Source organism: Salvelinus alpinus, chromosome 11 (genome assembly GCF_045679555.1).
Source record: "Salvelinus alpinus chromosome 11, SLU_Salpinus.1, whole genome shotgun sequence".
Classification (NCBI taxonomy): domain Eukaryota; kingdom Metazoa; phylum Chordata; class Actinopteri; order Salmoniformes; family Salmonidae; genus Salvelinus; species Salvelinus alpinus.
In genome coordinates, this window is record NC_092096.1 from 32016982 (window position 1) to 32030393 (window position 13412).

The window sequence follows — 13412 nt, forward strand, 5'->3', positions numbered from 1 at the left end:
ACTTTTAGTGGTGGTGGCTAATGGTGGCTAAATGGTGGCTAATGGTGGCTAAAAGGTGGCTAAATGCATTTTGGATGAGACTTGGCAGATAGAAGATGTTGAAATGAGCTTATTTGGATAGTTAGTTGAAGAGGCTGTACTCTGTTTGCCACCAGCTGCTTGGCATTGTTGGTGCTTTGGGGACCGTTGGGAGACAAGTTGAAAGACATGAATATTGTCACAGTATTTTGACAACACTGGGGTAAACGGTTGGCTGTATCTAACAGAATGATTTACTAGGTTAAAAATGCGGTGTAAAGTTAATGTAGTAAGTCTATGACTAATGAGGTGGACCTTTGATTGACTATGATATTGCTCTGTTCTCTTGATGTCGTCATCAAAAAGAGTTGAATATCAACACCATACTGCTTTTCTATCAAACCGGTGCGATTCTTATCATGGATCTACCATTCCCTGTTATCGCTGCAACATCAACTGCAATTTCCATTATCTGACGAGATGTCTAGAAAAGATGGTAGGCCATGTGACCGCATAGAAGATGAAAGACTCAGTACAGTAGATGAGAAGACTGCCTGTCAAACCCTGTTAGAGAACATGGAGCCTCAGAGACACAGTGTTGTCCTCACACGTCTGCTTCCATCAGTACACTAGCTATGAGGCCAGAGGGACAGAACAAACAGAGCAAGTTAGATTAAGATGCAGGCGTACACCCACGCAGCCACCCACACAGCCACCCACGCAGCTACCCACGCAGCCACCCACGCAGCCACCCACGCAGCTACCCACACAGCCACAGTCTTATAATCAATGCATGACACAGTGATAGAACACACTGTAAGACAGAGCGACAGTACCTGTTATGAAGTGTCCGCCTGTACCCCACCATCCTCCCACTTCCTGCTCAATCAGTCCTCCTCTATGGACACAAATGCTTCCTGTGATAATGGCTTCATTGCCCCACTGTCAACAACTGACACAGTCTTGATTAGATGGCTGCCTCCCAAATTCCCAGAACGCACTCCAAGAATCTCCAGAATGACTGGAGCGGAGAGCATCAGAAGTGTGCTGTGTGTGTGTGTGTGTGTGTTTACACTGTGTGTGTGTGTGTGTCAGTGTGTGTGTGCGTGTCTGTGTGATTACACTGTGTATTTAAAGCCAGCTTTCGCAGAAGGCAGCAGCATCTCCATGACTAACTTCCATCTCTCTCAACCCTCTCATGTTATATCTAAATCTATTTCCCTTTCCTCTCAGAGTTGAATTCTCTCACACGAGCATTGTGGGAGGATAACGAGCTGTTATTTAGAGCAAAATTAAATATTTGTTGGAGCCTGTCTGGTGCTGTGGATTCTATTCACACTCTGAGAAAATATGAAATCCCTATGCAGTGAGAGAACCTGGAGGTAACCATCTTCTGTATCCTAAATGGAACCCTATGCCCTACACACACAAGGCTCTGGTCAAAAGTAGTGCACTATATAAAGTAGAAAATCAGGTGCCATTTGGGATTCACCCCTGGTGTCTGACTTGTAAACGAGTGTCTCCATTATTCTGAATACAAGCAAGCAATATTCAGGGGAAAATTTGATTACAATGGTGACAACAAGAGAGGATGATGCCACTGACACACTCAGGCTCTTCAGTGTATATTTACAGCCACATGTATAACTTTATGCCACTTTGTCACGATATAATGCAGTCAGAGCTGAATCTTTTCTGCATCACCTCCAAAATGCAGACCACATCTGCTGAACGGCAGCATTTAACTCAACGACGCTACTGGGATAAATCCCTCTTATGCTAATACCAATTATCTGCTCATCGGAAAGAGAAAAGAACTCACTCTGATTCATGCCTCATTTGCTAGAAACCCCATTTGATGGAGGAAACAGGCCACAGGGGTTACACAATGATTTACATGTCATCTCACAGTGCTGCTTCGCATTGTAATGGCCTTGGAGCCTGAACGGCAGAATGCCAGAGAGGCAGCCATTGTTACAGCTCCCCCGCCGTGCCTCGCTCTCCGTACTGACTGTCAAAAGCAATCACGCTCCAAGTGGAGACATGGCTAAAGTGAATCGTAGAAAAGCAGCAGGAGTTTCCCTAAGGTGCGTGGGGATACTCTGAGATAAAACAGAAGCCAGCTGGTAGGCACCAACAGAGTAGTGATGTCACCTCACAGCTGAATAGAAAGACATTATGTGTGTATATTTTTTATTTATTTAACCTTTATTTAACTTCGCAAGTCCGTTAAGAACAAATTCTTATTTAGAATGACGGCCTAGGAACAGTGGCTTAACTGCCACTACCTTGTCAGCTCGGGGATTCGATCTAGCAACCTTTCGGTTACTGATCCGACGCTCTAACCACTAGGCTACCTGCCGCCCACATATGTGTGTGTGTCTGTCTGTCATTCTGAAATTGTGTTCATATCTCAAGAATGCTTTATTATCAGTCTCATGGGTTCCTTCCCCTATTAAGGAATGATGGAGCCATTTGTCCTCGTTATCATTTCAAGTCATTAAAATATAACTATTTCTGGTGTAAAAACACACATTGAACCGCGCAGGGCTTCTTTAGATGTAGCCGGGTTTGCCACTCCACTTCAACTGAGCCAGTACATCATTTAACAGTAAAGGGCCAGTTATATAAGAATGAATGTGTTTGCCCTCCCTCCCCCTAGATCAGAGCCAGGGAGCAGTGATCATGAAAAGGGCAAAGACAACCCACCATTCAATCGCAAGAGCGAGGGAAGGGAAAAGCAGAGTGGAGGAGGGTGGGGACAAGAGGGGAAGTGGTAGACTGTGGCCCCTTTTAGCACAAGTGTTATTTATATCAGAAAGCCATGAGTTCTAGAAAAACAGTGAGGGTGAGGAAGAGAGGAAGTAGCATCCCTCTCGCCACTTCTCAGTTATATCCCTCCATCTGCTCTGCCTCCCACTCTTTTTAACTTTGTGTGTGTGAATAAAATGTGTGTGAGTGTATCTGTGTATCAAATCAAATCAATTTATATAGCCCTTCTTACATCAGCTGATATCTCAAAGTGCTGTACAGAAACCCAGCCTAAAACCTCAAACAGCAAGCAATGCAGGTGTAGAAGCAGTATCCTCTTTCCTGACAGACCCAGTGAGGCTTGTCTAATTGGGAGGCTCCAGGTGTCTCTGTCAGGTCAGAGCCGGGCTGCAGCGTCCGCATGCTCCAGTGTGGAGCAGAATGTAGAGCACCTTCCCTTCTCATCACCTCACTGCAGTATGAAGCTCAGAGGAGTGCATTACACCACCAGGACAACAAACCCAGCAGGGCATTTCCTGCTCCACATCAAGTGGAAGTGCCTGGGCTGGGTTTAAATTGGTGGTAATTATCTCATTAAATTGTTTATAACATCCAAGGACGACAACATTAGACCGAGTTCTCTCCCAGACGGCGACATGGCACCTTCACTCACTCGATGGGATCCCTTGACATTTCACTAAGAAGTTTGAGAAAAGTGCCCTAACTCTGACTGTGGAGGGCCATGGTGAATTGATTCAGGAGACATCTCAGGAAGGTTCTAGTGATTACCATTAGAACCCAGCACTGAGCCAATTAGCCTGGCTGACGAGAGTGGAGGTGAGGACCCTTCTCTCTATCGCTCCACCCTCTCTCCACGCTCTCTCTATCTGTTTCTCTCTCTCTTCTCTGCACTCTCTCACCCTCCCCGCTCTCTTTCATCCACTCTCGCTCCCAGTTGTCAGAAGCGTTGATGGGAGGCAGAGTTGGTTCACCCAGAGCTGGTCCGCGCTCCGCAGACAGACAGCCGGCTAAAAATACCCGGGTGAAACAGACCGGCACAGAGACCGACGGGATGGCAGAGGGAGAGATCGAGAGTAGAAATGAGAGAGAGATGAGAGAGAGAGCAGATGTGTCGCTGGCTACACCCTGATGGTTTGTATGACAGAAAGCCAGCGGCTGGGGACCTTGATCCGAATGGGAAAGCAGGCATTAGCAGAGTCATGTGACTTCAGCCATGACAGAGAGAGGAGCCTGTTGCAGTCAGATAATTAGCCCACACGGCAATTAGGCTCTAATCTCTCAGAGAGAGTGAGAGAAGAAAAGAGAACATGCCATGACAAAAGGGAGGGAGAGAGAGAGAAAGAGAGAGTGAGCATCATAGAGAGAGTGAGCATCATAGTGACCGGTTTAAACTGGAACACTGTGGACGTGTTCCGAGGGAGGTCACTGCAGGACACTCAGCAGCAGCATCAGCAGTCTTTACCTATTGTGCCATGTCTAGTGGATTGACTGGACTGTTTGTCTAACTGGGTCAGTTTGCTTCTGTATCTAGTAAATTCAAATATTTCAAAAAAACTAAACAATGGCCATCTAGCCTACGGGAGACAACAGTTGGCATTCATCAATAGTGTCATACAGTGTTAACAACAGTCATAGAAATATTATATGTCATGCCAATAAAGTTTTAATTTCAATCTCTGCTCCATACTTTCAGTACCAGAAAGACTATGGGAAGTTATACTCGCTTTAATTACAGCTAATTGAAGAGAGAATTGATTTCTAAAGACCAACTAGGCGAGGGACATTAAGGGACAGCAACCTTCACATCTTTTGTACATCTTTAACTAACCATCACAAATCACTATTTAAGACTCATCCAGTCATCATCTCTGCTGGCTGAAATGAATGACGACTAACCATGATATCAGCCAATATAATCTAATCTGCATGAATGCTGATGGATGCAGACAAAGATTAGCCTAATTCATAGCAGGGATGCCAATTCCATGTTACCCACTTAACCAATAAAGACTACCACCCATCAGCATGCATTTACAACCATAAAGGTGGTGTATAGCATAATGTCTGACGTATGACTGCTACCTTCTCCCAGGGGGGATTCAATAGGTATAACTCCATATTTAGTGTGACAAATCAAATAAAAGCCTTGTATGAGCTATTTGGCAAAACGAGATAGTTTTACATGTACTCATGCTTTTGCCATTTGACGGTTGGCACAAAAGTGATGAACGTGTCCACTGTGACAGCTGAAACTGAATAAATAATCAACGTTTACTTGCGGCATTTGGTCGATATATTCTTTTGTTGTTGTTGCAAAAGCTCTGAAATCCTACTGTTTGCTTTAGCCCTCCACCGTGCCTCTGAGGATGTCACGGCTAGAGGCCAGACGCAACATCACACATTATTATAATCTTTGTCTCCAAACGGGTTATTTTACAGCCGCTTTCATCCCTGTCCCTGAAACCAGACAAAAGACTAAGCACATCCGCCAAAGTGCAGCGCTAGAACAGTGAATTGCATTTGAACTTTATAAAAAGGCCAGGCCACATACTGTATGGCAGTTCACGACCCCTGCACACAGGCCGCTTGTTGTGGACAGAGGATCTGCATCCAAACAGTCTTACCTCGCTGTAGCTGCAGGGCAATCGGAACCTACATCAGCCAGCTGCCTCCTCACTCACATGGAGCAGGGGGAATTACATTGGGTACACAGCTGTCAGCTTCAATCTGCTCTGCTTTTTGCCAGTCAGAGAGGAGCACTGAGGAGGGGGAGTATGGGTAATGGAGTTTTTTTTAATAATGGGATTTAAAGGAGGGTTTTCTCCTTGGGAGGAGAGGCAGGCAACCAGGCAACTCTTTGCCTCTCCTGTTTCTCTCTCTCCCTCTCCCTCTCCCTCTCCCTCTCCCTCCCTCCCTCCCCTGTGGACTAATTAATGCTTGTCAAAGTGTCAAAGAGAAATTTGTTTATTTCTTCATTTTTTAAATCTCCACCCAAGGACCAAACAAAAACTCCATGAATGTAAAAAGTAACACACTGGGACGAAGTCAGATAAATCAGCAGTACCACAGACTGTGTCTGTGTCTGTGTCTGCGTCTGAAATGACACCCTATTGGGATACCATGGGGCTCTGGTTAAAATAGGGAACAGGGAGCCATTTGTGGACGCAGCCTGTGACTCCTCCCTCCAGACTGTGACTCCTCCATCCAGATGAACCTTTAGTAGTTCGCCCAGGGACGCCCCTCCATCAGCCAGCCAGCCATTTACCTCGGTTCATTATTTATCTCCCTGTGTGTGTTTCCGTACACATACTGTTCATTACAGCAGGAAGGATCAGGGGAATAAGTGTTGAAGTACCCTTAATCATTGTCGGATTTAGATAATAAATTATCTGATCCTGCAAGCTTTGAGAAATGTAAATGAGAAAACTTTGCTGAAATTACACCTTTTCTGTGTTGCCTTCAATAAGGCTGGTGCTGATGGAAGATAGAAGGCTGAATGGTGGGGGTCAAACGAGAATGACACACAGTACACTGCTGGTTTTCCAATGACATCTTTGATAAAGGGCTGCGGACATCGAGATAAAACCAGTCTCTATGGGTGTTGATAGCTGGGAAGGTGAGTGTGAGGTCAAAGGAACCACAGGGGCTTGATTTGAACGGTTGTCAGATATGACAGAGTCAGAAAACACTGTCCACTTTGCTCCAGGACCAGAAGGAGGTGAGTATGATTCAGGCCTGTCCAAGTGGCCCTGTTGATTGATGTGGAGTGGTGTGGAGCGGACGTCGAGCTGCTCATTGTGAAAAGCCTATTCTGCGAAGGGCTCCTGTGGAGAGGCCTTCTTCACAGCTTGTGTCAGAGCTGACTAACACAGCTCAGCCTAGCAACTACACGATCAGCTAGAACTGAGGCTGGGTTGGGAGGACAATGACATACAGACTGGTAGCTTCTAATGTACCCATATGAATTGTGTAATGCTTTGCAACAATACAGAAGTATTTTTACAAGTTCCATGTCCTCTGAGAGTGATTGAATACCTCTCACATCATACCCAGTCGGTTCCCGTATCCACAGACCTTGGCTGGACTGTGAGGTAGCAACAGCAACAATATACTTTTGCCTTCGCACTGGCAGACAACAGTGAAGGAGGGGAGATATGGAGGCAAAATGGTAGGAGATGTGGGGGGGGGGGGGGGGGGGAATAAAGGGAAGACAGGACTGGGAGAGGAATACAGTGTGACCCCTAGGTGACCTCTAGGATGACAGGGTGTGTTACTGAGAGACAGATGTCAATCAGTGTTGTGGAGCAGGAGGAAAGCCATTATAAAAACAGTGTATACACTGTATACACACACATACACACAAACACAAACACACATACACACGGGAGTGCATGAGAGGACAATATTATAGCCAGGATCTACTGGGATCTCTCTATCCCTCTTATTCTCTCTTTCTCTCTCTCATTCATTCTCTCCCTCTCTCTACTCTCCTATAATTCTCCCCTCTTATCTTCATTCATATTGTAAACAGGCAGAACAAGCTGCAGCTTCCAGCCCTGTGTAGAGAATGGTAAATTAGCCCTGCACATTGCACAATACAAAACAATGATGAACAATGCAATCAACTGAGAAAAGAACGGGACAAAATACCAGCGTGGCATTTATTCTCCTTCTTCCTCTCCGTCTTGCTCCATCTGTTCCTCAGGCTATTGGGTATGATTGCACAATCGCAGTACTTGGACAGTAAACCCTCTGGGGATTTGTGCTCTTCGTATCTGGGTGCAATACAATACTGTGATTACAGGAGTGGGCCATGTAATACTTCATTTATATGCAGAGATAGGATACAAGGTACCAAGGCTATGAGGTTTTCTATTAACACGAACATACGGAGGAAATGTAAAATAACATGACTTATTATAGAACTATAAAATAACCCTATTAGAGGTAGCATTGTATCACAACATAGTAATGAGGCTGTTTGTGCTGTGATGTCCTGCAGCTTCTCTCTGTAATAGTATATTTTAGAGGAGGCACTAGACTACAGACTCAAGGCTGTATGCACAACGGACACCTGCTCATCTACTGAAGGTGTTGAGGAGGTCAAGGGTCATGTCTGTGTAAACTCTCACCAGACACTTCCGGTGTGACACAGAGCCTTTAGAGAAACTGCAGTCTCCCACAGTACCAGCAGCAGAACCCACCTACAGATGTAGGATCTTCATCTTAACTCTCCTAAAGCAATTTTGCTGACTTTACAGTAGCCATCGCTCAGAGATTTTGAAAGGAATCCTGAATAATGATGAGAAAGTTACAGATGCACAAATATCATACACTATCCCAATACTTTTGGAGTTCACTATATACAGTATAGCCACTAAATGTCTTAGAAAAGTCAGAGCAAACAAGCTTCTTGTTTTTGTTAACCTATTCATTTGACCTTGTTCATGTGGTTATCACACATACACAGACTTGCTTCTCTGTGTGTGTGTGTGTGTGTGTGTGTGTGTGTGTGTGTGTGTGTGTGTGTGTGAGAGAGAGAGAGCTAAATATGAGAGGGAGAGAGAGAGTGTATATCTGCCTGTTTACAGTGTCAATAAGCCCTATAACAGAGAAGCTCTTCGCAAAACTGGCCTCTCCAGAGAGCACGTCCTCCCTGATCAATAGAACGCCTACCCACAGAGGTATACAGAGGCCTGATACTATCTATTGTGTGAGCCAGTGTGAGAGCACTGACCAGTCATCACTTTGACGGGCTGACAGGGAGAGCTGGAGCACAGGGTGAAATGAGCCCAGGAGGAGACTGACAGACAGCTCGGCTTGGCTCTGATGTTGTGGTCATTACCTAAAACCTTCAACACCTCAAATGAACTCACAATGAGGCCCCAAAGGTGAGATTTGAGACCAGCAACTGTGTGATATAAGCAGAACAACTGTTTTGTATGCTACATACTGTACAGACATGCACGGTGCAGATAAAAACACAAATTGGAGGCGCGCCTACACACGCTATTTACAGCTAACGATGTGCCTCTGGCATAGAGAGAATGGATGTTTCCATCCCGTCAGTAGCAGCACCGTTTTTCAGCAGCAGTTATGATATCTGAAATCATTGACATCCTCCTTATGGTGAATTGATGCTGTTGGTTTTGCTGGTGTTAGCTGACCTTCTGTTCACTTCAAACCACATGGCCTCTTAGAAAAACGATTTCCATCTTTCTCTAGAGTGACTCCCTACTGGAAAACAACTAGACTACCATTAGGCTCAACATTGTATTGTTTTGCCCACCAGTTGTTCTGAAATGGTTTAAAATCGATTGTTTTGTTAGTCATCCAGGCAATTATCAAATCATAAAAGAACAGTTGCTTAATGTCTCTATGGAAAGGGGTTGGTCTGAGTAAATGGACATGAAAGCTGTACAGAACACTAAGATAGAAATGTATCATATTTACAGAACTCTCTGTCCTGAAGAATATGGAATCATTGTAACATTCTAACATTGAACAGAGACTGCACGAGACTGGTTCCCTCTTCTCTTAATTTATTTATTTACCATTTTAGGTCTACTATGCGCTATCTATTAAACTAAGGGGCGGGATCTCAGACACAGATTAAGCCTAGTCCAAGACTAAAAAGCACTTTCAATGGAGATTCTCTAGTGACATCATTTTGAGTCACCCTGCCCCCACCCCAATGGACATTTATCATTGCCACAGTTGTAATATGTATATATTATTATTTTATTATCAATTTTTATTTTTTTCACTTTGTCCAGCATTGTTGGAGCTCGGAGCGCAATAATTTCACTGTACCCTGTAATTACATCTGCCAGCCTATACATGTGACTATAAACTCTCTAATCTAATCTAGTCCAGGACTAGGCTTAACCCAGCCCTAAATGCAGATTTCTTCTGACTCCACTGAAAATGGTGTCTGACATCCCTCTACCTGCCCTGTCTCCTGGTTACAGCAGCCCCACAGTATCGTGCAGCGCCGCCTCATGGCGGGAAACATCACACAACTGCGTGGCGAGGCCCGCGTGGGTAGACCCTCGCCCCTGGTCGACAGCAAGGAGGGGGGCGCCGGCGACGCAGAGGAGAAGAGTGAGAGCACGGCTGACGACTCCACGGAGGAGAGCGAGAGGAGCCTAGAGACGAGGTCGGACGAGGAGGAGGACAGCAGCGAGGCCGGGGGGAAGACAAGCAGCACGGCTGGGAACGATAAAACAGAGGAGGGGAGGAAGGAGAGGCCTCTCACTACCCTGCTGGTCCAGTGCAAGGTACGCTTGAACACCCATCCTTCCTTCATTTCGGATTCATGGGTTTTTTATTAACCTAAATTAAATCTCAGATACTATTCAGTTCCACTCCATATGAAGATAAAAGAGGAGTGAAAGGGTAAGATAAAGGGATAGGAGGAGAGAGAAGCACTCAGAGACCACAGTGACTCATCATTTATCCAGATTATTTATTCCCTCATTGTATTCCACTGAGCCCGGTCTCATCAATTCTAAATGGCTTTGATTCTAGGGCTTGTAGAGTCCCCATATCGACCATCTGCACCCCTCAGACACTCTCGTCACACTGTGTCTGTGGCTAAAGGAAGAGCTAACGTAACACACTGTAACAGTGACTCCTCCACATGCAGGATCAACAACAGACTCATAATGAAGTTAACACACAGCTGAAGACCCCATCATAAGATAATCATACGAACAACATTGGTAGAATCAATCTATATGCAAGATGGGAAGACAAACCAGTAATGCAAATGCATTGAGTTCACTGCCAACATCATTCATTTCAGTGAATGAATAGCATTCATTAAGATGTTATTAGTGAACATGAGCAAACTTACCATCCAAGTAATTTCTGACTCAGTATGTTCAGGCTATATTATTTCTGCAGACAACCCACTGACAACCCACATACTGCAACGTAATATTGGACTAACTTTAAAACACCATACTGCACCCACAAGTATTGATTGTCTGGAACACAGGCTCAGACTGATGAAACAACACCTACATACACAAGTCTAACCAGGCATCAACTCCACTGAGAGGTACGGAAATATACCCCCAATTAAAGGAGTTTGACCTTGGGGAGTGGGTGGGCGGGCGGCAGAGACTACTGTGTTCTGTCCCTCCTCCAGATCACCTCACCTGAGTCACTCTATAGACCAAGGATGACTGCCACACAAAAACCACCCACTCAGTTGCATCATTTCTGACTGATGTCATCTCAAGGTAGTGTTGTGCGTATTTCCAACGTCCCCGGTGTTACCTGGCAGCATTTAACTGACTGGCTTTCTGAATCACACCTGCCTGAAGCATACCTGTGAGAGCGTTCGAGGTTCCAACAAATCAATGTGGTTTGGGATAGATAGAGCTTTGTTGATGAACTCATACACGTACAGCGATTTCAGAAAGTATTCATTCTTGACTTATTCCACATTTTGTTGTTACAGCCTGAATTCAAAATGGATTAACTACAACAACAAAAAGTTATGCACCCATCTACACACAATACCCAATAATGACAAAGTACATTTTGGGGGGGAAATGTTTGCAAATGTATTTAAAATCAAATACAGAAATATCTCATTTTCATAAGTATTCACACCCGAGTTAATACTTTGCAAATGCACCTTTGGCGGAGATTACAGCTTTGAGTCATCTCTTGAAGACAGAAGTTTTCATACACCTTAGCCAAATACATTTAAACTCAGTTTTTCACAATTTCTGACATTTAATCATAGTAAAAATTCCCTGTCTTAGGTCAGTTAGGATCACCACTTTATTTTAAGAATGTGAAATGTCAGAATAATAGTAGAGAGTCATTTATTTCAGCTTTTATTTCTTTCATCACATTCCCAGAGGGTCAGAAGTTTACATACACTCAATTAGTATTTGGTAGCATTGCCTTTAAATTGTTTAACTTGGTTCAAACGTTTCAGGTAGCCTTCCACAAGCTTCCCACAATAAGTTGGGTGAATTATGGCCCATTCCTCGTGACAGAGCTGGTGTAACTGAGTCAGGTTTGTAGGCCTCCTTGCTCGCACACGCTTTTTCAGTTCTGCCCACAAATTTTCATTGGATTGAGGTCAGGGCTTTGTGATGGCCACTCAAATACCTTGACGTTGTTGTCCTTAAGCCAATTTGACACAACTTTGGAAGTATGCTTGGGGTCATTGTCCACTTGGATGACCCAAGCTTTAACTTTCTGACTGATGTCTTGAGATTTTGCTTCAATATATCCACATAATTTTCTTCCTCATGATGCCATCTATTTTGTGAGGTGCACCAGTCCCTCCTGCAGCAAAGCACCCCCACAACATGATGCTGCCACCCCCGTGCTTCACAGTTGGGATGGTGTTCTTTGGTTTGCAAGCCTCCCCCTTTTTCCTCCAAACATAACGATGGTCATTATGGCCAAACAGTTCTATTTTTGTTTCATCAGACCAGAGGACATTTCTCCAAAAAGTACGATCTTTGTCCCCATGTGCAGTTGCAAACCGTAGTCTGGCTTTTTTATGGCGGTTTTGGTGCAGTGGCTTCTTCCTTGCTGAGCAACCTTTCAGGTTATGTCGACACAGGACTCGTTTTATTGTAGATATAGATACTTTTGTACTTGTTTCCTCCAGCATCTTCACAAGGTCTTTTGCTGTTGTTCTGGGATTGATTTGCACTTTTTGCACTTTCTGCACCAGAACACGTCTCCTTCCTGAGCGGTATGACGGCTGTGTGGTCCAATGGTGTTTATACTTGCGTACTATTGTTTGTACAGATGAACGTGGTACCTTCAGGCGTTTGGAAATTGCTCCCAAGGATGAACAAGACTTGTGGAGGTCTACAATTCTTTTTCTGAGGTCTCGGCTGATTTCTTTTGATTTTCACATGATGTCAAGCATAGAGGTACTCAGTTTGAAGGTAGGCCTTGAAATACATCCACAGGTACACCTCCAATTGACTCAAATGATGTCAGTTAGCCTATCAGAAGCTTCTAAAGCCATGACATTATTTTCTGGAATTTTCCAAGCTGTTTAAAGGCACAGTCAACTTAGTGTATGTAAACGTCTGACCCACTGGAATTGTGATACAGTGAAGTATACTTGAAATAATCTGTCTGTAAACAATTGTTGGAAATATTACTTGTGTCATGCACAAAGTAGATGTCCTAACCGACTTGCCAAAACTATAGTTTGTTAACAAGAAATTTGTGGAGTGGTTGAAAAACGAGTTTTAATGACTCAAACCTAAGTGTATGTAAACTTCCAACTTTAACTGTATGTCTGTACCAGCTTTGCACATCTGGATTTGGGTATTTTCTCCCATTCTTCCTTGCAGATTTTCACAAGTTCTGTTAAGTTAAATGGGGAGCAGCAGTGAACAGCAATCTTCAAGTCTTTTCACAGACTTTCAATGGGATTCAAGTATGGGCTTTGGCTGGGCCACTCAAGGACTTTCACATTCTTGTTCTGAAGCCATTCCAGTGTTGCTTTGGATGTATGCTTGGGGTCACTGTCCTGTTGGAACGTAAATCTTAACCCCAGTCTAAGGTCATTTGCACTCTGAACCAAGTTCTCATGAAGGATTTGCCTGCGGTTATGTGCCTTTTTC

The 13412-nt window shown here is 44.3% G+C and overlaps 1 protein-coding gene across 1 annotated transcript in view; it reads left to right on the forward strand.

Annotated features, from left to right (window-relative positions):
- The window catches only part of LOC139533958 (nuclear receptor-interacting protein 2-like), a 29014-nt gene that overhangs the window by 1238 nt on the left and 14364 nt on the right, over positions 1-13412 (forward strand). Inside the window, exon 2 of the mRNA XM_071332507.1 lies at positions 9762-10070. Within this exon, the coding sequence (XP_071188608.1) occupies positions 9762-10070 (309 nt within the window). The remainder of the gene's footprint in view (positions 1-9761; positions 10071-13412) is intronic.